Source organism: Poecilia reticulata, chromosome 10 (assembly GCF_904066995.2).
Source record: "Poecilia reticulata chromosome 10, P_reticulata-male-v2, whole genome shotgun sequence".
In the NCBI taxonomy this organism is placed as follows: domain Eukaryota; kingdom Metazoa; phylum Chordata; class Actinopteri; order Cyprinodontiformes; family Poeciliidae; genus Poecilia; species Poecilia reticulata.
Genome location: NC_088839.1, coordinates 30,767,659 through 30,794,159, shown reverse-complemented (window position 1 = coordinate 30,794,159; position 26,501 = coordinate 30,767,659). Strand labels below are relative to the sequence as shown.

The following is a 26,501-nucleotide window of genomic DNA, read 5'->3' as shown; positions in this document are numbered from 1 at the left end:
TCTCCCTGGTGGTAGTAACAACCTTTTCAGCAGGTCAATGTTCTTCTTAGGCCTTTAATGAGCCATCATTTGATCCAGGTGCGTTAAACCAGGGAGAGAACTAAAACATGCAGGATGCTGGCCCTCGAGGACCGACTTTGAGGACCACTGTTTTAATCAATAAATAAATAAAATTGGCACATTCTGCAGATTTTTTCATTTAACCACTGTAACCAAGGGACACGAGCTGTGAATTAGCTAGTGCTATAAGCACTTGGATGCAAACAAGACACTGCTGTTCGGTTCAGTTTGTTTGTGTTGATGTGTGTCTGTCCCTATCAAATAAACTTAAATTAATTAATTTAATTCAATCAATCAAACAATCAAATTTTGTTTGTACAGCACATTTCAGAACAAATGTACAGGAAAATGTTTTTTTAAATTATTTTTTATCTTAGAGCAGTAATTAAGTAAAAACTGTTTAAAATAAACATACATTTTGCATTTGAATGTGGTGTTTTTTCTGCAATCTGCCTTTTTTCCAGTCTTTTACAGCTTACTATTAATCAATTTACTAAACTAGTTGTCAATTATTTCAAAAACTAATTTGTCACAATTAATCTGATTAGTCGTTTCAACCCTACGACACCAGAACATTTCTGATAATATCTACCACACTTGTATATTATTTTTATTCTGATACCCTAATTTGGAAATAGCAAATTGACTAAATCCACATAGTGGGGTTCTCTTGTAAAGCCACACTTATCAAGCCACAATCACAGCATTCAAACACAGTAGATCTTTAGACTACTTGAGGCTTAGTGCGTTGTCTAAGAGAACTTGACAATATTCTCTTTTTTGTCATCTTTTTGAGGCAGCCAGCTATAAAAACTCTTTTTTGCTCTTTCTATTTATGTCTGTCACTGAGACTTTGATGCTTTGAGTTATTTTAGCATCTGTGCAGACAAAGCGATATCATTTGTCTCTGAGATTTTTCTATATTACAGGGCAGATCGGTCTGGAGTGGAAGTGGAAGGACAAGTGAAAATAATTATTAAAATAAATTGAAGTTATTTAAGTTTTATCAAATGTGCTTAGCTTCTCTGTATTTCTTGTCTGTTTTGGTTTTAGAGGATCAGAAAATGTGTGGTTGAGTGTTTTCATGTGAGCAGTTGACTTCACCACTCGCCTGTGACTGTGTTGTTGTTGGGATTAATAAAGACTGTATCAGGGTAATATTGCAGGAAAAGATGCATGCTACTCCTGCATGCGACCCCAGGTTGAGGGTATGGTACCGACCTGAGACAGTGATTATATTACAGCTGACTTCTGCTTGGCTAAAGCAATCAATGTCACACATATTATATTTTTGCTACTTTGGGAAAATCAGATTTAGTAAAACTGAACTTCTTGCAGCTTTACACATTTAGACTTAAACTGACTTTTGATTTGTTCCATGATTGTGTAACACTAAAATAAATAAAGACAAATTCCCCACAATACTTTTTGTGCAAAAAAAAATCTAATAAAAAATGAGTAAATTATAATTTTTTTCAAGATGATGTTAGATGAAATGCATTAAAACCTACTTGTATGTATTTTTCTTTGTTTTCCTGCTGAACAGGTTTTCATCTTTTTGACCAGATGGAATTCTCAAATCACTATAATCAGTTCATTTTAACACCAAAAACAAACATATTGGTTGTTCATGATATGCTGTGCAAGCAGATTTTCTTTTATCGTCTTGTGCTCTGTCCTTGTTCCTCCAAGATGCCATTCGTAGCATTTCCAGCTGTTACAATACATCTGCAGCAAAGAATTTCCTGCTGCGGAGAGCATATGTGAGCTATGAACACAGAGAAAGTTTCAACTGATTAGCCTTTACATCAGTTATCAACGCAACTTAAGCTAAAACATCGATGGTGGTAATAAACCTGCACACAGACAAACATTCATAAATATAAAGCCCAGCCATATGGAAGTAGATCTTCCAGTGAAACAAAAGGAAAGGGAAAAGTGAGGACTTAAGTCACCATGATTGTTTTGGGAAACATCCTCAGGACGTAGTCTGAAATCCCCATCCGTCTGGAGCAGAGGCCTATTTCAGGCGAGGCGAAGTGAAAGGCTTTGGGTGGGATCATGGGGCGACTCTGTAAACAGGAAACTTCCATTCAAGCCCTAATCAGCTTGGTTTAAATCAGTGTTACAGTGCGCACTGCGTGGTAAACAAAAGAACGCTACAGTCGTTTTGTGAGCTGTGCAACATTTATAAACTGAGGAGGGTTTCTAGTAGTGCTTTGAGTGGAAGAAAATAAGTGCAGTTACTCCCCATAATGTCACACAAATATGGGACAGAAACATGGGTGATATTTTTATAGATTTATCAATGGATCAGTTTTATTGCACAGAAATTTAAAAGAACAAAAGCATAAAGCCGCTTATCCTGCAATTCCACATGAGCCAAATAGAAAGTGTTCAAGTTCAAAACGAAGCCACGAGAAGTCCAGTTTAAAGTTTCTGACAAAGGAGACAAAGCAAGCATTTAGAAGAAGATACTCTGGTCAGAACGTTTAGGCATACATGCCTCAGCCTTAACTCTTTATCCTCATGGTGAAACATGGTGGTGGCAGCATCATGTGGTGGGGATGGTTTTCTTCAGCAGCTGCAGAGAAACTGTCAGAGTTGATGGACAGGTGAGTTGAGCTAATTTAAGGAAAATCCTAGAAAAAGCTGATAATTTTACCCTTTGGAAAACTTGGCTAACGCTAACTGCCATAGGACCACCAGAGAAAAGGTTTTTAGGAAGTTATTACACCAAAATAAAACCATATTTAATTCTAATTTTAATGTCAAAAGATTATGAAACCACAAGTATTTGTATAAATGATAATTGACATGCATCGTCTTCTGCAGAGGTGCTGGACATTCAATTTGCTGCAAGAGCCACTGAGTATTACCAAGCGATTTTATGTGTTCTCTTAAAGACTTTCACCAGTGTGTTTACAGAGTTGGGTGTGTATTTTTTTGTCCTGTGCTCTAAAATAGTCATAGTTTTGTGAGAACAAAACTAGAGAAACTCCTAAGCAAGCTGCAGTGTCCCTCCAGTGAGCGGGGAGTGTTTGTGGCCTTCAGGGTTTGAAATAAAAACTCTTGCATGAAAGCGGCTCCAGCAGGACGGAAAGCTTTCCCCGACTGTTCCCTAGCAACCAGCTGCAGGAGTGGCATTGTAATTCTGCAATTATTTCATGCAGCAGGCCATAGGACAAAGCAGTAGAGATGTAAAAGATTGATTATTGGATTCAATAAATATTTTAGATTCAGCTGGGGGAGTCTGAGGATTAATGCCTCTGTTCTTGAGGAAACACAGCTAATTGATGCTTCAACTGAACAGAATTGAATCCGAGCAGCGAGGAACCTGGGTTCTGTTCTCCCTTTGTGTTAAACTTTAGGATTTCATTAGCAGCTCTCCTCCAGGCTTTGGCTCCTTTTTGTGTCAAGTTAATTGGACAGCAGCAGAGGGAGGGAGGTGATGCGGGAGCCGAGCCTCTTGGGGTCCTTTTGGCCACCAAGCGAGCGATTAGCCCCGGGAAGATTAAAGCACATCTCCATCCCACTTCACCCACCCCTACCCTTTCTTCTTGTTTTTCCTTTGAGCTCTCATGAATCGATCTTTATATATGACGTTGCGTAACTTTGCGATTATTGCGGCACACCTCTTTGAGGGCTTTGTCTGAAAGAGATGGGGCGGGTTTCATTTGGCCGGACGTTTGGCGTTTTTCCCGGGAAAAGGACCCTCTAGGTTGAGGTTCAGTGATGGAACAAAGAGATTCCTTTGTGTCCAGTATTGCTGTGTGTCCGGCGTTGAATCCTCACTGAGCTGTTGTTGTAGTTAGAGATTCTAAAATAAGACAAGATTTTAATTAAGATCATTAACCCTAATTACGCAGAGACGATTACATTGTTTTGTTTTATTTATCATCATTTTATTATTATTGTTGTTCTTGTTATTGTATAATATAAATTGAGATGGTTTAAGTAACTAAACCATCTCAATTTTGCCTGTATTCAACAAACAGTTGAAGTAAAACTTTGTCATGTGTTGAATGTAAGAACAGTTATTTAGTAAACTTGAAAATTGATCCCCGTTTTTCTGATTATTCTGTAATTATTGGATAAAACTGGAATTTTCCTGAACAATAACGAATGTTCTTTATTACATAGAATAAAAATACATAAATATTTGGACTTTGACGTATAAAGTGCATCTTAGAGCATAATAATCCTCCCAAATAATCTTTTTAACCAACTGTATTCACACATAAACCCCTGAGTATTCAAAATGCTAAATATGAGGAGAATAAATTGGAGAATTGCTGGGTGATGCTTTGTCATACTATTAATTTTTTACCATAAATATGACATAAACAATATTGTAATAAAGTTTTAGAAAGTATTTAGAAACTCATCAATCTTCTTTTCATACGTTGTGTGTTTGTGTAAGCACCACACAAACACACAAAAACAAATACTGTTCTGAAAGTAAAAGGTATCTTTTATAAAAGAGGTTAACTTTAAACAAAAGTTATGTAAGTATTGTGTTTGTACTGGTAAACGGCACACAAGAATTGCATTCAATCATGTGTTCAAATATTGATAGTTGGTCATACTCTTGCTGGAAAATAACTCAAACTGCAAAAGTAATAATCTCACTATATAGTCATTATTTGGATTTGTAAATGTGTAGTTAAATTGAAGTGCACCGTCAACTATTCATAGACATTTCTGGGTAAGACTCCAAATTATTCAAGGAAACAGTTTGAGAACTTGAATTTTTTTATCCCAGCCCATTTGATGGTGAATCTGATACTTTGTGACCTTGTTTGGTTTGAAACTGTTGGTCTGTCAGAGCCAACCAGTGACTGACACACCCATACACACTCTGCAGACGTAGTTTGTATCCACCTGAGCCGGTTATGGTGTAGATACTATAAGGATCCATACAGAATCAGCATCGCAGCCATTCTTTTTCTGTGCACACCTTATCCAGCTTGTGGATACAAACTGCCAGCACTTACTGCTTGTTGTGGTGTCTACGGTCAGTTCTGTACAGAGGCTGGCTTTGAACAGGCTGCGGTCAGTAACCGTGGTAACGGAGTGTGCCAGCAGGCTGCTTGCTTGATGTGTTTTGTTGCTGCATGTCTGCATTAGTGACAACAAAGAGCCTCTGCTGGGACCCAGGAGGACCCCAACTGTGACCAGACATCCCCCACTTTGTTCCACGAGCTTCAGGTGTTTATAGATGGATTGTTCATTTTATGCTGCTTTAGCTCTTAGTAAGTACAACACAGCCCTGTAGGTATCTGATTTTCACTGGTGTTAATGTTTTATTTGCTACTTTCAGGAAAAACTTGGAATATGTTTCTTTGTTTTATATTGACTACGCTTCACTGAGTCAGCAGTGATAATTAAATAGCTGTAGCAGCCTGCTTGCTGCAGGGATAATGGTAACAACTTGCCAGACGGAGGCAGTAAAGTTTGTCCTTCATCGTAGATGAACTTATCTTGTTGTTACCTACAAGGACAGGAGTGGAGTATTTTGTCCTGGCAGTTTTTGCTGCAGCTTCAGAATATGCATATAGAAGCTCTTGTACTGTTTCCCCTTTTATTCTGTTATGCTGATTAGTCTGTTATTTAACAAAATATTCTTTCAGGTTCTGGTTGTTCCATAAGTTTTGGACACAAGATGTTTGAACTTGTACCTGAACATTGTAGCTTTGAAGAATCGCTGTGAAATGTTCTACTCATCCCTTTTTTTCCACATTTTGTCACACTAAAAACACAAATAAATTTTTTTAGGACAAGATTGTTGTGATAAAGCTACAAAAACTTCTGCATAGTCCTCTCCGTCCGCCGCTGACGGGGTCATCAGGCGGGATCATAGTCTGAGTGTGTTCAAGTGACCGTATCAGCAGTTCTCTGTGATTGTAATTCAGTGTTTCTTCCAGTTCTCCTCTGGCAGTCAGTCCTCTCTCCTGGCAGAGCAAAAGACAGTGGCTGTCTTTTCAGACTTTGGAGGTAGATCAGTTTCACATGGAAGTGTTGAACAATCACCAATGTTCCAAAATTAAGGAAATCTGTGCACCCCTTGTGAAAATCTTTACATTTTCAGAGGATTTGCAATCACACCTACTACAATTTTTGTGTTTTCCCTTAAGCTGTTTGAAAATGTTCCCTTTTCAATGGGCACAAGGCTGTTTCCTTCCCTTTGCCCCATTAGCGAACATTAAATAGAAATCAGCTTATATTGAGATGAAATTACACACGGGTAGACTCCAAGATGAATCCATGCTGCACTTTAATATTTTATTTGTAAAAAAAATGTAAACAATTAAGCACTACTTTGTTTTTGTCTCATATAAAAACACATGAAGATGTTAAAGAAATCTGTGAAAATTGCAATGGATGTGAAGACTGAATATTTTAGGTGCTGCTGGTTCAGTAGAACAGTTTTGTTTTTAATTTACTGCACTTTAGACACATTTATTCATGTCCAGATCGCAGTGCTGATCAAAGCAAATGGATGGGAAAAGTCTGATCCCCTGTGGTCTGTTCAGATATGTTTCCTACCAAAACAGTTTGATCATTAAAGTACATCCACCTCTTATTATTATTTTTAAGACGAATTTTCCAGACTTTACCGACTCTCCTGCTCTCCACCATTCATCTCATTTGCATCCCACTGGAGACGGAGTTCATTATCGGTCTTGAGGGTTTTATCCTGGCGAGCAGCTCAAGTGGGCACCGCTAAGCTCATTCACATGCCTCCCTGGCTCCCGTTCCAACCAGTCGCCATGCCCACCGGCTGCTTGAGCTTGGTGGGGAGGAAACATCAGCTTCTGGCTGTGGCAGCATAGCTTTTCAGTTCACCAGACTGCCACATTAGCATTCTGATAGGTGTAATTTCCATCAATCTGTAGCAGAAGCTGAAGTGGACGCTGTCTGGAAGCAAAAGCAGAGCTCCGTCTCTGACTTGAACACATCTAAACAGGTGGCAGAGGAATGTAAGTGTGTGTCTATTGCCGCATTCAGCTTCCAGGCCTGGGAGAGAAAATGGTAAAGTCCACTCTGCTGTCTGAAACCGTTAACACCCGGTGATTAGTAAGACCGATAACTAGCTTTGAATTATTCCTGACAATTCCATATAGGTTTTAAAGTGTTGTAAAGTAAGAATATGATATGATAGTCCAAAAATGTTTGTCTTTTTGATCCCATGTTTAGGAAGTCGGCAAGAATGTTTCTTTTTTACAAATCAACACTGTAAAATTTTCTGAAATTAATTTGAAATTCTTTAAAATCCATAAAAACCAAAAAATCTCAGCTTATCCCAAAAATGTTTAATGTTTAATTCCACTTTAAAATTGTTAACTTCAAATATTAATATCTACATTAGTGATTTTAACCAGTGCATTTACATTACTTCACTATTTTTATCGACAAGCCCTCCACCTAAAATAGTACAACAGTTTCCGTGAAAACGGCACATAAAATGCAAAGATCTGAAAACATTATTTTTATTAGGGAAAGAAGAGTGTCAATGGTTGACAACATGAGTTCTGATTCATCATTATTATTATGCGTCATCAGATTTAAAGTAGACAGAAAAACATCTTGTATTCAAGGTCCTAAAGATAAAAAATGTCAATCCAGAATTTGTTTTTAAAATATGATCAGATTTTTTTTTCACTTTGAGTTAATATTTTAAAACTGTGGGTGTCTCATTCAGTATTACCGTATTTTCCGCACTATAAGGTTCACCTAAAAACCTTCAATTTCCTCAAAAGCCGACAGTGCGCCTTATGCTATATACTATATAAAGTACTCGGGGACCACTTCTTTATTATTACACATCCACATTTGTAGAGTACGGAACAAATCGCGTCCTGTATAGGTTCAATAACGGACGGGTGGCAACCCTAACTGTAGCGTCTATTTTATGCGCCTTATAATGCGGTGCGCCTTATATATGAAAAATGTTTTAAAATAGGCCATTCATTGAAGGTGCGCCTTATAATCCGGTGCGCCTTATAGTGCGGAAAATACAGTAATTACATTTTACGAATTTTTACCCTTAAAAGGTCAGTATGTCAGTCCTTACAAATCTCCATGAAAATAGATTTGTTTTTAAACACACATACTTACAATTTCAGTAACAAGGCATCCTAAAAGTTTGAAAAGTTTCTGCATTCTTTGAAGGGGTGTAAAGTAGTCCCATCTGAAGGATAAACATTAACATAGTTAGCTGTCCAAACTGGAATCTAAATATAATTGAAGTTGTTAGTTTATGTTGAGATTAATGTGGAATTAACATGCTTTTAGAATTAATCTATAAATAATGAATAAACTCAATTTTAGTTGCTGGTATTGTGTTCAGGCCAGTTTATTTGGTGAAAGCGGGTGCAGATAGCGACTGCTGCCACCATGTGACCTTGTTTTAGCATCCACCTGCTCGCTCACTCAGGCGAATGGATAAAAATACCGTGCAGATCCCACACTCTCTGTCAATATAGAGTCAAGGACAGCTGCCGGCCACCGTGTTAACACACGGGAATGTACAAACAAAGGCGAGGGAATGCACACAGGCACACACTCCTGAGCACAAACAGAGGCTACGCAGCGGCACCCGGCAGAGCATCATACCGCCTCCCTGAGGTGCGTGATGGATGCTCTGCACATTTTGGAAGAAAATGCCGTCGCTGCGGTTTTGGCAGCTGTGAGGAGTGGAGGAGGTGGTCTTCCTCAGTCCCACTTGGCACACAGACGTGGTGTTTTGTTTTAGCTGAGTAGACAATGTGAAGCAATATATTGTCATTAGCGGATACTGCATCGTAGACAACATGACCTTCCAACCTTCAGCACTCGTCTGACTCCCAGTTGTCCGTTTACCTCGTTACTTTGCTCCAGGCTGTTTGTCTCCTCTCACTGCTGCTCCGTCCACCTCATTATTCACCAGCGTTCACCTCGGGTTGGTGCGCGGACTAAGATGGAGACTCATTCTTTATTAGATTTGAGACAAAGACAAGGCTGACATTTGATTTTATACAAAGCTGCATTAAGCCAAAGGTGAAGACTGGGAAGAGGACACTGCAGGATGTGTCAGCATTCCTGCTTGTTTCCAAAGAAAATCCTGTTATGTCTTTAAGGCTTAAAGGAAGTTAGATCTGGGTGACCTTGTCCTTTAACATCAGCCAAAAGACTTGTTTATGGACTGTAATAAAGCTCAAACATTAGGAAAAAAAAACTCAATACTTGGAATCACAAAATCTAAAAAATAATAAGCATATGCATGGATAAGATGCTTCCTGTTTGATAACTTTGGGTAAAACCTCAACATAATCCAGATGCTTTTTATTTAAAATACAGAGGCAAAAGATATCTCCAATGCTGTTACAAATAATAAAGGAAACTGATTATTATATCTATGACATCTATTTATTGTTTTTGATTGTAATACATAGACTCCAAAAAAATGAAAGAATATAGTTTTCAATTGTTCAATCCCCAAAATTAAACCTATATTTTATCAAAATTATTTCCAAATCTCTAAATTTGCCTCTCTTTTTTGTAAATTTGGGAAGGAGGGTAGTACCCCTCTTTCAGCCAGCTGACCAGTAGTGCACAGAAATGGGTAGAGCAGGTGCTGTAAAACCTTATGAAATGTGATGAAGAAATCATTGAGGTTTATATGGAAAAGCTTCAGCTATAACCATTAAATAAGTAGTGTCAATTCATAGAGGAATTTTGTATTGTAAGGCTGTTTGTTTTTTTAGGTGTTATAATTTGAAAAGGTATAGAATATTGCATTTCTTTGTTCTGTTTTATGATAATTTACATTAACAGCCCCAATTTTCTTGATCTTTGTGATCAGCCTTGAAACCGATCTTTTGCATGATCTTATCCTCCTCCACAAAGGTTTGAAAATCGGTCACTGGTCAATGGTTAGTTCGATGACTTGGTCCAATGCTAAGTCATCGAACTAACCATGACTTGGCAGACAGAATAAACTGTCACTACAGATGAAAGTGGTCAAATTAAACTCCGTAATATTACTTGACTGAGGTGGCTCTTGCCTGATTGGTCAGTGAAAATGTTTTGGCATGCCTTGCATTTGCGTAGCAGTCAATAGAGTACTGAGGAATTTGCCGGTGACATATGAGGAATGCAAGCTTCACTCCGGGCTGATACATAAGACGGACGCTGAGATGTCCCGGTAACTGGATCCAGGAATGCTGGTGGCTCTCTCAGCGAGGGCGGGGCACCAGAATAGAAAGGCTACAGAGTAATCCACAGGACCTTTAAACGCTGTGGATCACTGTATTATGTTGGAATAATTTATGAGCATTAACAGATTATAGGCATCATCTTTATGCCCATGTTTTTGTTAAAATAAAAAGTTCACTCTCTTCTTAAATGAGGTGTTTTAGCATAAATAATACACTCCTGTGGTATGTTGTTTGATTGCAACCCTGCTTTGGCCCTCAGTAAAGTTGAGAGAACAAGAGGATGGAGGAAAAGCTGACCTTGCAGTGACAAACGAGCAGTTGTTGTAAAACTGGGTCGTTCCTGTGCTCAAGCGGAGGCCGATTAATTTGTACTTTTTGTAGCTGTTTTCTCAAAGAGAACAACAGGAAATCCTCTCTGCAAAAGCAATGAGATTGGATTTGCCATTCCCACTTTGCCTCTCGGGACTGGAGGTTGGAAGAATGGTCAATGGTGGGACGTTTTAATGAGCTAATTTGAAGGAAAATGCAGTTTGTCTGCAGTTTGCCGTACATTAAAAACTCCTGCAGCCTGATGAGCCCAGTTTAATCCAGAGTTGCTTAATCTCAGGCACAATGCTGTCCTTTCTTTCGGAATATTTTGCCTACTGCCATCTTTTTCAGTTTTTCAGTCATCTTCTCAGAGCAAAGAGAAGCTTTTTTTTCTGTTCAATAGGAAAGAAAGAACACGTTTTCTGGTTCTTGAATTAGTTGTTTCACTCTGAGGACTGACGGCTTTTCAGAGTGAAAACTCTTTCAAACACCCTCCTCTCATTTGCTGGGTGGTGCTCTGGAGCTACTAATGATGTCGGTACCTTGTCTCCCCATCTGTCCTTTGTTTTATTGTCTATTATGAATAATTTAAGTAGAAATAAGACAGTTCTTGTGATTTTGGTCCATTGTTCCCCACAAGCTGTCTTTAAATCTTGAAGGTTGTGGTCGATTTCTATGCGCTCTTGATCTTCAGTTCTTTCCTAAGGTTATGACTTACTGAGCGCTTCTACTGACTCTTTTTTTGTTTCTTGAAATCAGCTGACAGTTTTCTTGGCTGAAAAATCCCCGCTGGTTTCATCTTCAAATTCTTACCAGGAATGTTTCTGTACATTTCTCCTGTCGACTCTTCCTTCAGCTAAGTGAACTCTACATACCACATGTTGAAAAACAGCCTGCCCATTATATTCCCACCTCTCTACTTCAAGCTATGTTTGATGTTTCTGTGGGGAATAATATTTAAAGAGTTACATTTTGGCTAGACGTTTTTTTCCTGAATTGAATTGTCTTGTCTAGACCTTTTCCAACAATCCTTAAACAAACTTCTCCATGCTTCTCTTCAGCAGTGGAGTATTGCGCATAGACATCTTTTTTGTCTTAATGGAACAAAAGACATCTGCTAATTCCAGGTCTTTCTGGTTCTAATTTATACTCAAATTTGGCAAGAAGCTGTATTTTAGGTTTTCAAGCTCCAAGCCTTACTCCTGAAAATAAACATTTGAAATGAGTCACTGTGATTAATCAGTGAGTTTCAGTTTTTCTTTACAACCCCCTCCCCTTTCTTCTTTTCTGCATTTTCTCAGTACCTATTCTCCAAGACATTCTATTTGTTTCACAAACTAGATTGAAACTATTTTTTATTTAGCTTTGTTTGTTGACCATTTCAGTTGTTATTGACATCTGGAGTAAATTTCATGTCATGTTTTAGCTTCTCACATTGAAAACTTTTCCTGCTGAATAAATAATAAAGAAAATAAACCAATGCAACTATAATCAATCAATTTTGCTTGACTTTGTTCCAACTAATATGTTACAGAAAGTCTGGAGGAGCTCATAAGAGAACTTGCATTTAGTGAATAAACGCAAACGGGCTGTTTGTCATGGAAATGTGATGATGAAAAATCTACACCATCATAGGAATCAATAAATAAAACAGCAGAGCTCTCAGTAAGGCCACAAAATAGCTTCTTTCTGCTCAGACCTGCTGCATTTCTCCATGACCAAAAGCCTGTCATAGACACACCACCAGACATGTGATAAATGTGTCTTTCTTTTATCAATCTGTAAGAAAGTGACTAGAGAATATGGGAATAGAGCTCTGCTCTAATAAAAACACTGACATGTTACAGGTCATCGTGAGTCAGAGGTTTTGCAGCCCAGTTGGCCAGAAACCAGGATGTGATTGTGGTCACCTGCCTCGCTGTGGGCTTTAATGCGGCCAGCTGGATGTTAATGTTATCAGTAAAGAAGACATGGTCGTTGATTCACTCTGCTTGGAGGCCCTGGGTGGCCAGTGGCGCGCTAACACACCAATCATGTCTGATTTTTATCGGTTGGCCATTAATTTGTCATGCAAACATGATGGCAAATTACAAACATAGAACCTGTACATGCAATTTGCTGACCCATTAAGTAATAGACTCCATGTGTATCTGCTGTTCTGCAAGTGGGTTCAAATATCAGAACTTAACTCGTATAAATAGCCTTTATATATATATTTTACATAAAAAAAAAAAACCAAGAAAACAAGTAGCTTTTCTTTCAGATTCAACATACAAATACTGTTTCCCTGCAGATCCGTCTGATACGATCCGAAATGTCCTTCACTTTCCTACCTGGGTCTTTAATCTCTCCCACAGAGTCCCATTGTCTCTGAAACGCTCCAGCCCCTTTCCCTTTGATGCTTGTCTGAAGCTGCTGATGGATGGACACAGAGCTCTGCTATCTGCTCTCAGCCAGAAGCCAAATGAATAAATGCATTGACCACTTGTGCTGCGGTGAAAAGGGGTCCGACCTGAGAAAATCCCACTATCTGGCACACAGACACCGCGGCGTTAGGCGATAAGCTGAGCTGCTGTTGGGCCTGACCCAGAGCTCTTAAATTAATGAATACAAATAGTGGCGTGACATTGACTGCTGCGTTAAGATTTAGGTTCCTCTGCTTTTTCGTTTTTTTATAATGTGACGGTAGAGCTAAAAAGGCATGTTTATTTGATTTAAACAATCAGCCAGTTGGTGTATTAAGGGTTTTTCTTTCTTTTGTCATGCCATACATTTTGCATGCTTTTTCTTTTTTCCTACATATTCTCTTCCTTTTTTGATTTTCTCTTTTTTTCTTTTCAGATTTTTTGTAACAATAACAATTAATATCTATTAGTAGGAGAATACTTTATATTAATTTGTCCAGGAGCCTCAGCCTGTCTCAAATTATGACTCAATTGACCCAAATGGGAATGATGGGAAGAACCAAAATGGAAGGGAAAAAGTAGTAATGAAAGATTTAGGAAGTATTACAATTAAATAAAACATTTTAAGGTTTGATCAGTTTCATGACAGCTTTATTATTTACTAACAAACTACAAAAAACATGAACTGATGTGCTACGGTTTTGATAACATTAAGAAAAAATGGTTAGTTCATGCCAACATTAAGGAAGTAGTAAGGGACAAAAATGATCTAACAATGGCTATACTGTTAGTTGGTACCAGATACTTACCTTAAGGTTTTTTCCTCCTGTCTGACAAGAAGTCAAACTTAGCTTTTCTGTTTTGTTTCATGTTTCAGTTGCCTAGTAAGACTAAACTTACTGCTTCCTGATAAATCCACAATCACTTCCTTGACTTCCTGTTCTCTGCTGAGTGCTCTGCCACCCAATCGGCTGGCAGTAGGCCGGACACTACCTCTCCCACCCTGGGGGGGCCCAACATAAGGGCTGGGAAACTGAGGATGGCCTGCTCCCTGTGTTTGCGGGACCCACACAGGGCATACAAGGCCTGCCATTGTTTAATTCCTGTCCTGGAAAGGAAATGCCTTTACTTGTCTGGCTGCATTGCTCTCCTGTCATCTGCCTTTACAAAGGAAGGTGTAAGATTCGGTTGCATCAAGGAAATCACTGTTTGCAGAGGTCCGGTTGCCGGTGTGTCAGTGCTACGTCAGGACTGAAACCAGTTAAAAAAAACAAACCCTTTGGGGTTTTTCCTAGATCAGCGTCTGGGTATGTTTCTCCTCCTGTGGGGGCCACCTGTGTTCCTACAAGGATTAGTTTATCGGCAGAATGGAGAAGGATTAGATTGTTGTTACTGGTTTAGACTGGGACTTGCTTTTTTTCTCCATAACAGACAAAGAGCAGAAATGTAGCTGAAAGCAGCTTTCATCAGCCCAGCGCTCTTTCTTCTTCTTGATCTTGCTTTCAAACATTGAACATGGGCACCAGACTGCCTCCTCCACTGGTCCTAACTAAACGCTGAAAGAAATGTAGCTTTTAAAATAGCTGGAGCCTCTTAATTTTGAATAAACTTCTCAGAAAATTATTTTAATTTTTTTTCCCATACAACTTTCATCTTTTTGCTCCATGTAATTTCTGGTTCTGTTTGCCCCATATGCAGGAGGAGACGGGTATTAGAGACCGGAAAATGTAAGGTCAGGGGAGAGGAAAACATGGGGTCCTTTACGTTCTTTCCATAGAGTCAGTCTGAAATATTTGCGAGTGAAGCCACAATTGATGGTTTTGCATATTTCTCTGTGTGAGGCAGCGCCTCAGTGGTGCTGCTTTATTCAATGTGATGTCAATCTGGAGGCAGAAACAGGCCTGCAAACACTGCCACCTGTAGGCGTCTCTCTGCTAGTGCTTAAGAAGGTTAGCTTAAATCCCTGCCGTCTTAGGAAGCACTCATCTCCTTACATGAAGTTATTTATACACGCTCATTGTTTTTAGATGTTTATAGTCACTGGTTTCTGAAAGAGCTAAAAGAAAATCTGTGGAAAATCTGTTGGTTTCTATATGAGCGTATTTTTAAATCACAGCAAAGGAGGAAACTAATATGCAGCTAAATTCCTGGCTGATGGTTCTTGTGGTTAGCCAGCAAGAAGAAGAAGACGTGGTTCTGTTGCAGTTATGTGGTTCTGGCTTTAGAGCACCGGGCCACCAAGCTGCCTCATAGTCAGTGGTTAAAATAAAAAAATAATCAAAACAATGCAGACATAATGGTAGGAAAGATTCTTGCTGACAAACACTCCAGACTTTCTACATAGATTATATTTATTCCTGTAAAAAAATTGTAATGCTCTAAAAAAACCTATTGCTTTTTAAATTAAAAACTAATCAATGACGTGTTCTCTTTCTCAGCGTCACAAACAATAAAAGAGCAAATTAACAAACAAAAAAAACATTTTATAGCTCCAACTTTTGTTTTTTATTGCAAAACTTTGGCTTTGTAGTTGTCAAAGGTCAAGAAAACAAAACAATTGTCTTTAAATAAATTTTCTTGATCTGAAAACATCTGAAAATCATGCATCACATATGTGTGTTCATAATAATTAAACATATATTTTTAAGACGGAGTATTGTTTGAATGTATAATCAGCTTAAAAATTGACGAAATGGCCATGCTGCTCTTGAATTCAGTGGTTTTTACCGCTGTTCTTTTGTCGTCCAGTAGGTGGCAGTAGTTGTCTTAAAATAGAAGCTGCTCTTCAGACCTTTTGAACATTGAAATCTTGTTACTCAGGATTTCACTGTGTGAGCATACAGAAACCGTATCCATGGCAACGCTAACCTCTATGTGCATCCAAACCGACCTCTATTTTATACTTTGCAACATTTTAATGTTATTGCATAATTAATCTGTGTAACTATCATTTGTTGTTAAATCAAAGGTAGAATCAGGAATGGGATGACATTCTCACAACATAGCTGAAAATAAAACTTCCAAACTAAAACGAGTGTGATCTAACTATTTAAAACATAATGGCAACATTTTGTTTTAATGTTGCCATTTAACAACATTAAAACAAAAATGTTTTAAATTGAAACATTAAGTGATTGTTACAGTTATAATTGTTATTTGTGGTTACAGTTATAATTGTTATTTGTGAGGCTTATTTTAGAAGGACTGTTTGTTATAGTCTCTCTAGGTGATTGTTACAGATGTTGTTGCCTTTGTCATTGTTACATTGAATGTAATTTCTTATTTTTGTTTTTCTTGTTTTGGTTTTAGTTTTTTCGGTTTTCTTTTCTTCTAGAACATTTTTTATTTAATTATATTTTTCTGTTTTTCTCCTGTCATTCGTTATGTCTTTCTTAATAACTTCATTATATGTACAATCACATGTGGTGACAAGTGAGTTTACAGCTTGGTGGAGGGCTGTTTGTTTACGTAGCTCGCTAAGCTAACAGAGCCCCGGTGTGTGGCACAGAGGTCAGCGATCCTGAGGGAGAGCTCATCAGTACTAATTTATCTGTGAATTACCATGTAATAGACACTTAATGCATGCTATTTACCTGACATTTTAAACATGTTTACCTTTCATCATTTTATAGCCACTGAAACCAAGAGAAGCTATTTGTATTGTGAGCTTCTTAAATGAACTTCTGCTCTTGTAACAAAAGTTTAATAAACTGGGGAAGAAAAGGGGAAAACACACAAAGTCATACTTTCTAGCTTTATAACATACATTGTCCTTGTAGCTTGCTAACTGTAGTTTTTAAAACTGTTGTCTTTATAAGGGTGTTGAGAGGAACTATCTGTTTACAGGAGGTAGAAAATTCTAGGATCTCTTTTCAGCCAGCTGACCTGCAGTGTGCTGCAGCAGTATGTATTTAATAGCATCTCATTAATAGTTGTAACAGTATATAAAAATAAATGCATTAAAGAATAATGTAAAAAAAAAAAAAGAAACTAATAAATCAATAAGATTGGGCATAAAATAGAAAATCAATTCTAAACCATCCTGTTGAAAATGAGATAGTCATTTATATTGCACTTTATAATAAAATAAGTTGGGAAAAGTCCTTATTTTTATTTATTTTTCATGCAATATTTGATACATAAATTACTTAATCAAACCATTTATTTATTTCTATTTATTGGTAAATTTAGCAGTATTTGTCCTCCATATCTCCCAGCACCATCCCATGCCTAATTACACCGTTGATTCATTTCCTTCAACAACAAAAGATCAAAATGGCTGCTAGCGATACTCATTCATAAGAGAGATTAAAAGAAACCATCTTCTGCAGCTTTTCCTGACTGGTTTTGATTTGAAGGTAGAAAATAACCTGGATTTGAGTTATTTTGGTCACACTTTATACTGTCTGCAGCCTTTCAGGTCAAAAGTTTTCTTCTTTTATCTTTCTAAAAAGTGATTGTCTTCCAGTTCTTCTGTCTTCTTTTATTCATTTTGTTTTCCATGAAGGAATACAACATTGACAGTCCTCTCACACACAGCATGAACTCTGACAGTTGTCTCCATGTCACAAAATGTTCAATAATTCCAGGATTGTTGCTGTGAGACACTTAACCCAGAGACAAACTGTGCGTTCAGTGTGGCTTGATGCGGACGTCTGGCCGGGTCTCAGGACAAGCTCTCTGTTGTCCCGCCGCTCTGCCGTCGCCACATCTACCTCCAATTTTCTGCCTACAAAGGCCTCCCAGTAGCTTCCACCAGTCGTGCAGCTCCAGCCCAGACTCAGGGCCTGGAGGTCTGTGGCCCAGTGTGCAGCGGCAGACAGTGGGGTGGCTGTGCTGTCTGCCAGCTCTGGGAGAGGGCCACTTTGTTTCACCTCAGACTTGGACAGCGGCCAGACCATCCCAGAGTTACTCACTGGGTCACTTGATGAAGTAATTGAATAGAGTTTATAGTTGAGCCGTGGATCTTTTTTTATTTCTTCCCCTCTCTGCTGCTGCTTTATTGCCGTCTATTTCAACGTTCAGACTCACAAGTCAATGAAGCCGCGCTTGTTAAGAGTTTTCCGTCATCCCACAGTCGGTTTATGTTCTGCAGCGTGAACTAGCAGCATCATAACTGTTGAAGCGAATGGATAATTATAATTCACCAACGCTCAAATGCATCAATTTGTGGCGACACTCATTTAACAAGAATAATGTTAATAATCACAGATGAAATTTATTGAGGAAAAATGGGTTTAATTTCAGCTCAGGGATGCCAGAAAATTATTTCTGAAACTATTAATGATATAATCAGTTATAATGATGAATAATTTACACAAGAACATATAGACAGAGCTTTATTAACTTTTTACAACTCTTATGATTAAGTTGGCACGGATCTATGTCCGACTGACCTTCTGCTCCTCTTCCTCAGGACCTGGAGATCGTTTACTCGTATCTCCATGGGATGGAGGCTCTGTCCAACCTGCGGGAGCACCAGCTGAGGTAAGCGTCTGCACCAAACGTAGATATTCTGATACAAACATGTTCTATCGGCGCACATCTAAGATGGGAAACTAACAGCAACTTGCTGAGGAAGAACTGAAAACTTCGACAAGGTCTTTTTTTCCCCTCTAAGGTCTCTAAAGACTCGATACCTGGAATATTTTAATATAAATTTTACAAAAGATAAAAATAAAACTGAATAGAAGCCAGAGACCCTTAAAATCACATTTTATTGCTTGTGGGTGCTATTTGACAATAAGCTCATTATTTTTAGTCAATTTTTTTTCCACATTAACCTCATGATTCTTCTTCCTGTCTCCTCTTTTTGTTTAGTCAATCTGCTTTCGATTGTTTACCCTCTTCCAGCTTTAATTAACATACTTTTGCATTTTATTTTCAAGGTTAAAAAGTCTGTCAGTTTCAAGTAGAGCTGCCCAAAAAACAAAATATATATATAATTTACATATATATAATAGAAATCTGTATCCATATTGAAAAGCCTGATGATCTGCACTATACCATGTTCTTTATTGTCATTTTTTACTACATCTGTATTTCATTAAATTTGACCTTCTAAACTTGTTCACTCAGTCCAGTAAAATTTCTTCTAATTGTTGGTCTGTGTCCACTTTCATTCAACCTATTTGATGTGTGAAAATTGTAGATTTTTTTTCTCTATGTCAGCTTCCCCGCCTATTTTGCCTCGCTGCCCAAACAGTGTGTGTTAGAGGTCTGTTCCCACCCTGGCCTGTGTGCACACACAGGGATTATGTGGAGTAGGGAACAATGTTTCAGCGTGCGACTCGTGAGCGAGAACATTCCAGCGCCTGAGCCTTCAGAGGCCTCCCGCCCAGCAGCAACCCGCCATGGTCCTGCCTGTTCGGATCCCCAGGAATGTCCTCGTAGTCCCACAGACCAGCCCACCACTCCTGCCAACTTCCAGACATCCCACTAACTATGGGATTATGTAAAGTCCTTTTTCTCAACATTTTTCCTCGCAAGGAATGTGTTGTTTTTCTCTTGTGGTTCTTTCACAGCTACTTTTTTCCAACAGTTTTTTTAAGTTCGTTTTGAATATTGTGAAACTAGATTTCCTGCTATAGTTGATTTCACTACAGTTCTCTCACACAAGAATTTCTAAACATGGGGAAAAGTTTTCTATGGCTTTTTAAATGTTTATGTAGCTGAACCATGCGATTCAAAAACGAGACCTGCTGCTTGTCAAATGCACATGACTGTTAACATGGTGCCACTTGGAGCAGAAAGTAGTTCATGCTAGGCCAGTTGTCTAGTCTTGTTTATTTGAACTAGATGAAAGTTTTCTATTTTCTCGATTAGTCAGTGCTAAATCTTGGCTATAAGCTTCAGGGTTAACTCCTCTAATCTAAAAGCAAACCTTTTATTGTCGCATTGCCTCTCTTTAAGAAAGTCTCAGAGGCTCAAGCTGCCATCCTACAGGTGGTTAGTGGCAGGATGAATGAAGTTTAGATTGGCTGCACATCATTTTGGTGTCACAAAGGCAATTAGGATGAATGAAATGTAACATTAGCAGATTATGATGATTATTGGAACATATTTTACCGTGTCAGTTGTTGTGATGTGCAAGCTTGGTCCCTATAATATAGTGGTCTACAAAATATTGAATACAGTCGGTGATTTGCAGCTATGATGTATTGAAATGTTGATGAAGAATACAGTTGAGTATATCGTGCAGCTCTAAATTAGTATTTAATTGGATTTTATGAACTGCAGAAATGTCTGAAGACAGATCAGACTTTTCCACCTGGAGCTCAGAGTCTGTCTGTTGGTGTGTCTGTCTTTTTTTTTCTCCTCATCAAGCATGCAGAACCTTATGCCAGCTATTTATAAAAGCATTAAGCACCTGACAACGGACATACTGCACGTCTCTAAAAGTGGTGGAAAATAAATCTGAGAAAATGTCCTGGATGTGTCTATGAATGTAACATAAAATTAATATTTACCTCTGCTAAAGCTTTTTATGTAGTTTCTTTCAGTGCTTGTAATAAATATGATATTACTGCAGGTGACTGACGTCCTTCTTGCTCTGTTTCCACAGAATAATGTGCGAGACGGTGCGATACGAGAGACACGAGGCCAACGAAGTGCTTTACTAGTAAGTCCTACAGCGTGTGCATTCATGAATGCAGCAAGTAACAGATTTACGGGCTCTGACCCCGGCAATAACTGGATGTTATTGATGAACTGAAACAGGGTGGCTGCACACAGCAGAGCAAATGAAACGTTGCAGGCAAATGAAAACAAATGTCTAAAGTGCAGACGGAGTTAAGGCAATCCCCTGTAGAACGTTAGTGAGTAAACACTGTTTCAAGGCATCTGAGCACCGCTAAGAAGAGAAAAATATCTTTTACAGTAGAGGTAGGACGTTAGCTGGTCACAGCTTCACACTTCCTCCTTTAACATATAATTTGTGGTTTAATTGAATCAGGAAGGTGTATTGAAAGCTTGTGGATGTGTTAGATCAGTTTCCAAAGGCTGCCACTGCTGCGCTTCACAGAATCAACACTTAGTGTTTGACTGCTGTCACAGGCTGACGACTTCCTAACACCCATGGTGAGAATGAAGTCTGTTAATTAACTCTAAGCTTTTCCACAGGCTGGAGAGAGTTCAGTGTCCACTATGTTTTCTTCCTTCACATTCCTCGTATGTGTTTTAGGAGATAATGAAGAAGCCCAGACACCTTCCTAGCAGTCCTCCTGGTGCTTTAGCAGCTGAGCAAACAAAAGATCTACAGATTAAGTAGTGGTTGAATAATGAATTCAAGTTTGAGCATGATTCTCTGGAACCACACACTGTGCCATGGAAATATCAAACCATTTCTAGTTTGGTATATGTTGCTTACAATAAGTTATAGATTTTTGTAATCTTTAAAAGTAGCTTTGATCAACAATCCTCACCTACTGAAGGATATAAGCCGAAAAGCAAGCAGAAATGTTTTTTAATGAGCATTTTCTGAACAATGAGAGAAATATACTCCAAGACCACTTTTAACCACACTGAGACACTAACAATATGAAAACAAAATACATAGAAACAAGGAATTAAGTTAAAACTTCTACACAAGCTGTAGTGTGGTGTTATCTTCTAATTGGTTGAGTTGTTTTAGTCCTCTGTGTTGCTGGATGTATCCCTTCTCCCATGGAAGCCGTTTCCATCCATCCAGCTCATCTTTCTTTTTGTCCATCTATAAAAGCATCAGTTCATCATCCATACTTTGATCCATTTCTTTATCCCATAATTTTGACATGAAAACCATAAAAACTTTAATAAACGGGTGTTATGTTAACTGAGGACTGATTTGTGGTGTCCTGAAAGTATTCGGTGACATGTTGACCAAACAAGCAGGAAGCTTCGGCTGAATCTTGTGGAAGATGAAGTGTACAGCCAGCTCCTATTTATACAAGATGCACTACGATGTAAATTTAAAATAGGAGAAGAAGTTCTTCAGGTTTCCAAGCATACTGTTTGTATTTAACCAGATAGAAACCTGGTTCTCTGATGTCAGTAAAGTTTCCTAAGGTGTGGAACATTCAGAAAGTAGTTGAGGATTATAACCAGGCAGTCTGTGTGCCTTGTAGCTGACTTCTCATAGAAACAGTGATGTAGCAGCTCTGCTCTGATAGAGCTGTGAACTAAAAACCTTCTCAGAAACACAGCAGGTTATTTCTCTCTTCCTCATTACATGTTTCTAAGCCTGTGGCCATTTTCTTTCCAATGACTTTGGCACAGCTGTTCTGTTGCATGTCTGTTTGCATTTATTAACCCATAAAAATCGTGCAGCGCACTCCCTGATAAAAGCAGGGGTAATAAACAGCAGAGGTTCAGATTGAGTTTTGTCGTGCAGGAACTCAATCAGACCTTTCCCCATGGATCAAACAAACCTTTAACTGCCCGTTATCACGTCTTTATCTATTGAGAACAGTAGCAGCAATATGCTGTGGAATGAGGGTTGTAAAAGCCAATGAGGGAGGAGGGCTGTTAAGGTAATCATATGGCTGAAGCAGTTTGCCAAAAAATAAATGCTTTAGGAGTTTGTCATCAGTGAGACAAGGATTTCTCCTTCAACCATCCGATTTTTACGTTGGGCTAAACCCGGACTCTAAGTTTTTCTCTCCTACAGAGAAAATTTCCAGAAGTTAGTTAATGAAGCGCTCACTTCTAAGCTCATTGAGTGTCTGTGGCTGTCGGCGGTCCTGGAGTAATGATGGGAAGATGAAGACAGTATTTCTAAAAACAGTTCTCATATTTACTGCCTGAGGAGCTCCCTGGAGTGCTGACACTATATATATGCACAGATATGAACAGTCTCATTTAATATCTTCTGAAGACATGACATCCCATAAAAAGCAGAACCTCCCAGAGTTTACGGTCGTAACGTTATTGTGCTCAACCATCTTCACGCGGAGACGTCAATGTTTTCAACGGTGGGAACATTTTTCTGCCTAGAATTGCCCATAACTACGAATATTTGACTCATGCGATGCACTGGTCACATTTAAGCTGTTTACATTTATGCAGCAGAAAGTACAAATAATATATATATATTGAAATTTGTATGTGGTAACAAGTTTCTTCTTAAAAAAATAAGAAAAAATACATTCTTTCAACCTGTCTCCAACATCCTCCCTTGAAATCTCCAAAATGTCAGCAATATTAGTCATTAATCCTATAACATTGCTAGAAGCACTGTATGGTAAAATATGAATGAAACTATAAATAATAAAGACAGTGAATTCAGTTTTTCTGTGGTTTGAAATGACCAGTTGAGAGGTGGGTCTCTATTCAGAGGATACCTTTAGAAAGGATCTCACAGGTTCTTGTACATCCTGAGGTGTTTTGCACTGAGCCCTTAACCAAAGGCCGCAAAGCAACGCAGCTCTGGCATGCTGCATGATGGTAGAGGCTGTGACTGTCTATAGGCATGTAGTTAACCAGCAATCAGCAACTGCATTTGACCAACAAGTGCCAAAACATTGAGTTTTACTGGTTGAGACACAATCCTAATTCAGGTAATGACATGCACAGAATCTTTAGACTTTTTTCCTCTATGCACACACACTTTGATGGTTCTGAACGAGAGCCCCAGTTCACCACTGTCGCTTCAGTGCCACCATCGCAGCAGGAAAAGGGACAAGGACAAAAATGCAGCATGAGGGAGTTATCACCCACATGGTAGAAACACAAAGACTGAGAAACCACTGTCAAGTTTTCAAGAAGTGTGCAACAGTTAAAACGTGTGGATGCTTCCATAATGATCTTCATTCATTTTTACTTCCTCACTCTGTTCCAGACATTTCCATTGACATCTCTATCATCTCCAGAAGACATATCAGTCTCCGTTTGTATGACTTTACCAAAAATGAGCTGAGGTTTTTGTTTTCTTTTTAATTCTTAAAACAATATCTGATTATTTGGCACACAGATCAACAAAATCTCCAAGAAACCACGGCTACACAAAAGCACCTCTTAGTTCCACCTCTGGTGTTCCTCAACAACTTTAGCCGTTCGTTAATCTATTCCGAATTATCCATCTTAACATCTGCATGCCGTGAAAAACAGATTTTATTCCCTTCTTTGAGCTTCTTGTCAGGTTCTTAAGTTATCTTTCTTAAAAGTTGAAAATAAATCTGGTTCATAAAAATTTACTTTGGTTTTTCCAAGCGTTCCATAAACTAGAGATCGGAAATTGTCTATAAAACATTTAAAATCTCTAACCAGTTGGTTGAACATTGTTTTGTGTAAATATGATCTGGACTCTGTGAACTGGAGCAGAAGTCACCACATGTTGGACATTACATCAGCGTTGGGTCACAAACTGCTGATGGTGCGAATATAACAAACAGCTGATCCCAAGTTCCTAAATCACGATAGCAACCAGGGATTTCCTCTCCGGTCATAAGACTGACAACAGAAAGAGCAGAATTCTGAAAGATTATTCAGGCTTTTTCCCCTCAATAAATGTCACTGAAAACTACATTTTTGTACTTACTGAGTTTATCTTTTTTTATATTAAATGTGTTTAATGATGTGAAACATCTTTGTCAACAGCACTAAAACAAAGGGGGGTAAATAATGTTTCACAGCACTCTACATTTTTCCAGACTGACATTTCCTACGTTTGTGAGGCTCTGAAGCTCTTTGTGGGGAAAAGCAATCTCATTAAAATCTTTTCACATTTTGGTAGCTAACCAACATTCAGCACTGATAGAACAGGTTTGGGTAAGGAGGAAATATTTGATTCTGTTCTCAGAAATCCCACTAAGGTAACAATGCCTCTTACCCCGACACTCGAGCTGTTTTTGGTTCTGTTTATTGTAGAAAAATTGTTGGCTTTATTTCGTAACATTATACACATATTGTGGCTTTGAGTCTCTGGAGAATTTCATGGTGAAGGCAGCCGTACAATAACATCTTAATGGTTACCGCTGCTGTTTTATTTTCAGCGGAGAGAAACCACCGTTGTGTCGTAACTCCTCGTTCTGTGTAACCTTGTGTTGTTCTTTGTGGACATTTCTTACATCTTTGTTTGGCCGTTTGGGAATCCATTGTAGTATGAACTGCTTCACATATAAAGAAATCATAACTGTCATGTTAAAAACACTTAAAATCCAACAGCTGCTTTTGTTTAAATAATCTTTATTAAACATCATTTGTATGAAGATTAAATATTGATTTTAAACCCATATGAAAACAGAAATTCTCCATGACTTTTTTTTTAAAAATATATTCTAGATGGAAATGTTTCATGTTTGTTTATATCCTGTCAAGGATATAATAAATATTAAATCTACATTTTAATTTTTTTGATTTTTATATATTTATACTTATATTCATCTTAGTCTAATTTTATCCTTTCCATTCTATTATCCATTATATAAATTAAAAATTTAATCTGTAAATCAGTTTGGAGTTGATTAGATCAGGAGTCTATGTAAGACCGACATCTTCAGAGACTTTGTATGAACTTGTGGAAGTAAATCTACTTTTGACTTCATGTCTGCTTTGACAATAGTATACATTAGTACTAAAAAACTCCTCTTAGATTGTAAAATATTTGACTGTTTTGAACATTTCTTATGAGTAACTTCTAACAGATAAAAAGATCATGAACTGGAATAACCTTTTAAGTTTCCATATAACAAAGATAAAAAAATGTTTGAATTAGCAAAAAATGTTAAAGTTTGTTTTTAGCTGATGTTGGAGTTGGAGCTCAAACCAGAAAAATCCAGCTGAGCGTTGCCAGAAGGGAAGTGGTTATCATGCTGAAATCTGAGGAGTGCAGAGTTATGAACTTCTGAACTTGGATTGTACTAATCATTGATTATCATAAGGGGAATTTAATTGTTGCTTCATGTTTCATGAGTCAAAGCTCATTTTCTGAAACTCTACATACTGGAAGCGTTCTGTCTTCATGGTTTCACCTCTCCATCTCCGTGGCGCACACACAAGCAGACTCCCTGTTGTTCCAGGCCTCCCTGTGGGCTTTTACAGTGTTACTGTTTGACTATTGCCTCCTGTATGGATGACCCAGATCAGTCAAGCCGTCCCAGAGCATCTTAGTCTTCTTTCTGAGTCTTTTTTGTTTTGGTGCGTTCTCCTCCTCCTCTTGTTAGGCGCTTCCTTCGTTTTGTGCTTGCTGGTTATTAATAATTGAAGGTTTTGTTTGTGCTCATCCCAATGCAGAGAGGGATCATGAAAGTATGGAGCGAGTATGTGGGAGAGCGGGAAGAGACAGTGGAAAATGGAGCATGGTTCCTTTTGAATAAATGAGAGATTTTATACTCTGTCAGGAGAAAGTGTGGAGAGGAGGAGGAAGAGTTGATTAAAAAAGAACAAGTCAGCAGCACAGAGGTGTTGGGTGTAAATGTATGTTCTTGTGTAGGAGCAGGTGTATAATAGGTTCATCCATCCTTTACTTTTCTGTAAGCGCAAACCAGTGTCACATGTTTCTGCTGGTTTGCTGGTTTTAATTAAAAAGTCCAATTTAGTCCTTAAACTT

The 26,501-nt window shown here is 38.3% G+C and overlaps 1 protein-coding gene across 10 annotated transcripts in view; it reads left to right on the top strand.

Moving 5' to 3' along the window:
- The window catches only part of rapgef2b (Rap guanine nucleotide exchange factor 2b), a 100,145-nt gene that overhangs the window by 11,583 nt on the left and 62,061 nt on the right, over positions 1 to 26,501 (top strand). For all 10 annotated transcript variants that reach the window (XM_081611892.1, XM_081611886.1, XM_081611885.1 and 7 more), the window contains exons 2-3: positions 18,393 to 18,463; positions 20,541 to 20,597. In XM_081611892.1, the coding sequence (XP_081468018.1) occupies positions 18,393 to 18,463; positions 20,541 to 20,597 (128 nt within the window). The remainder of the gene's footprint in view (positions 1 to 18,392; positions 18,464 to 20,540; positions 20,598 to 26,501) is intronic.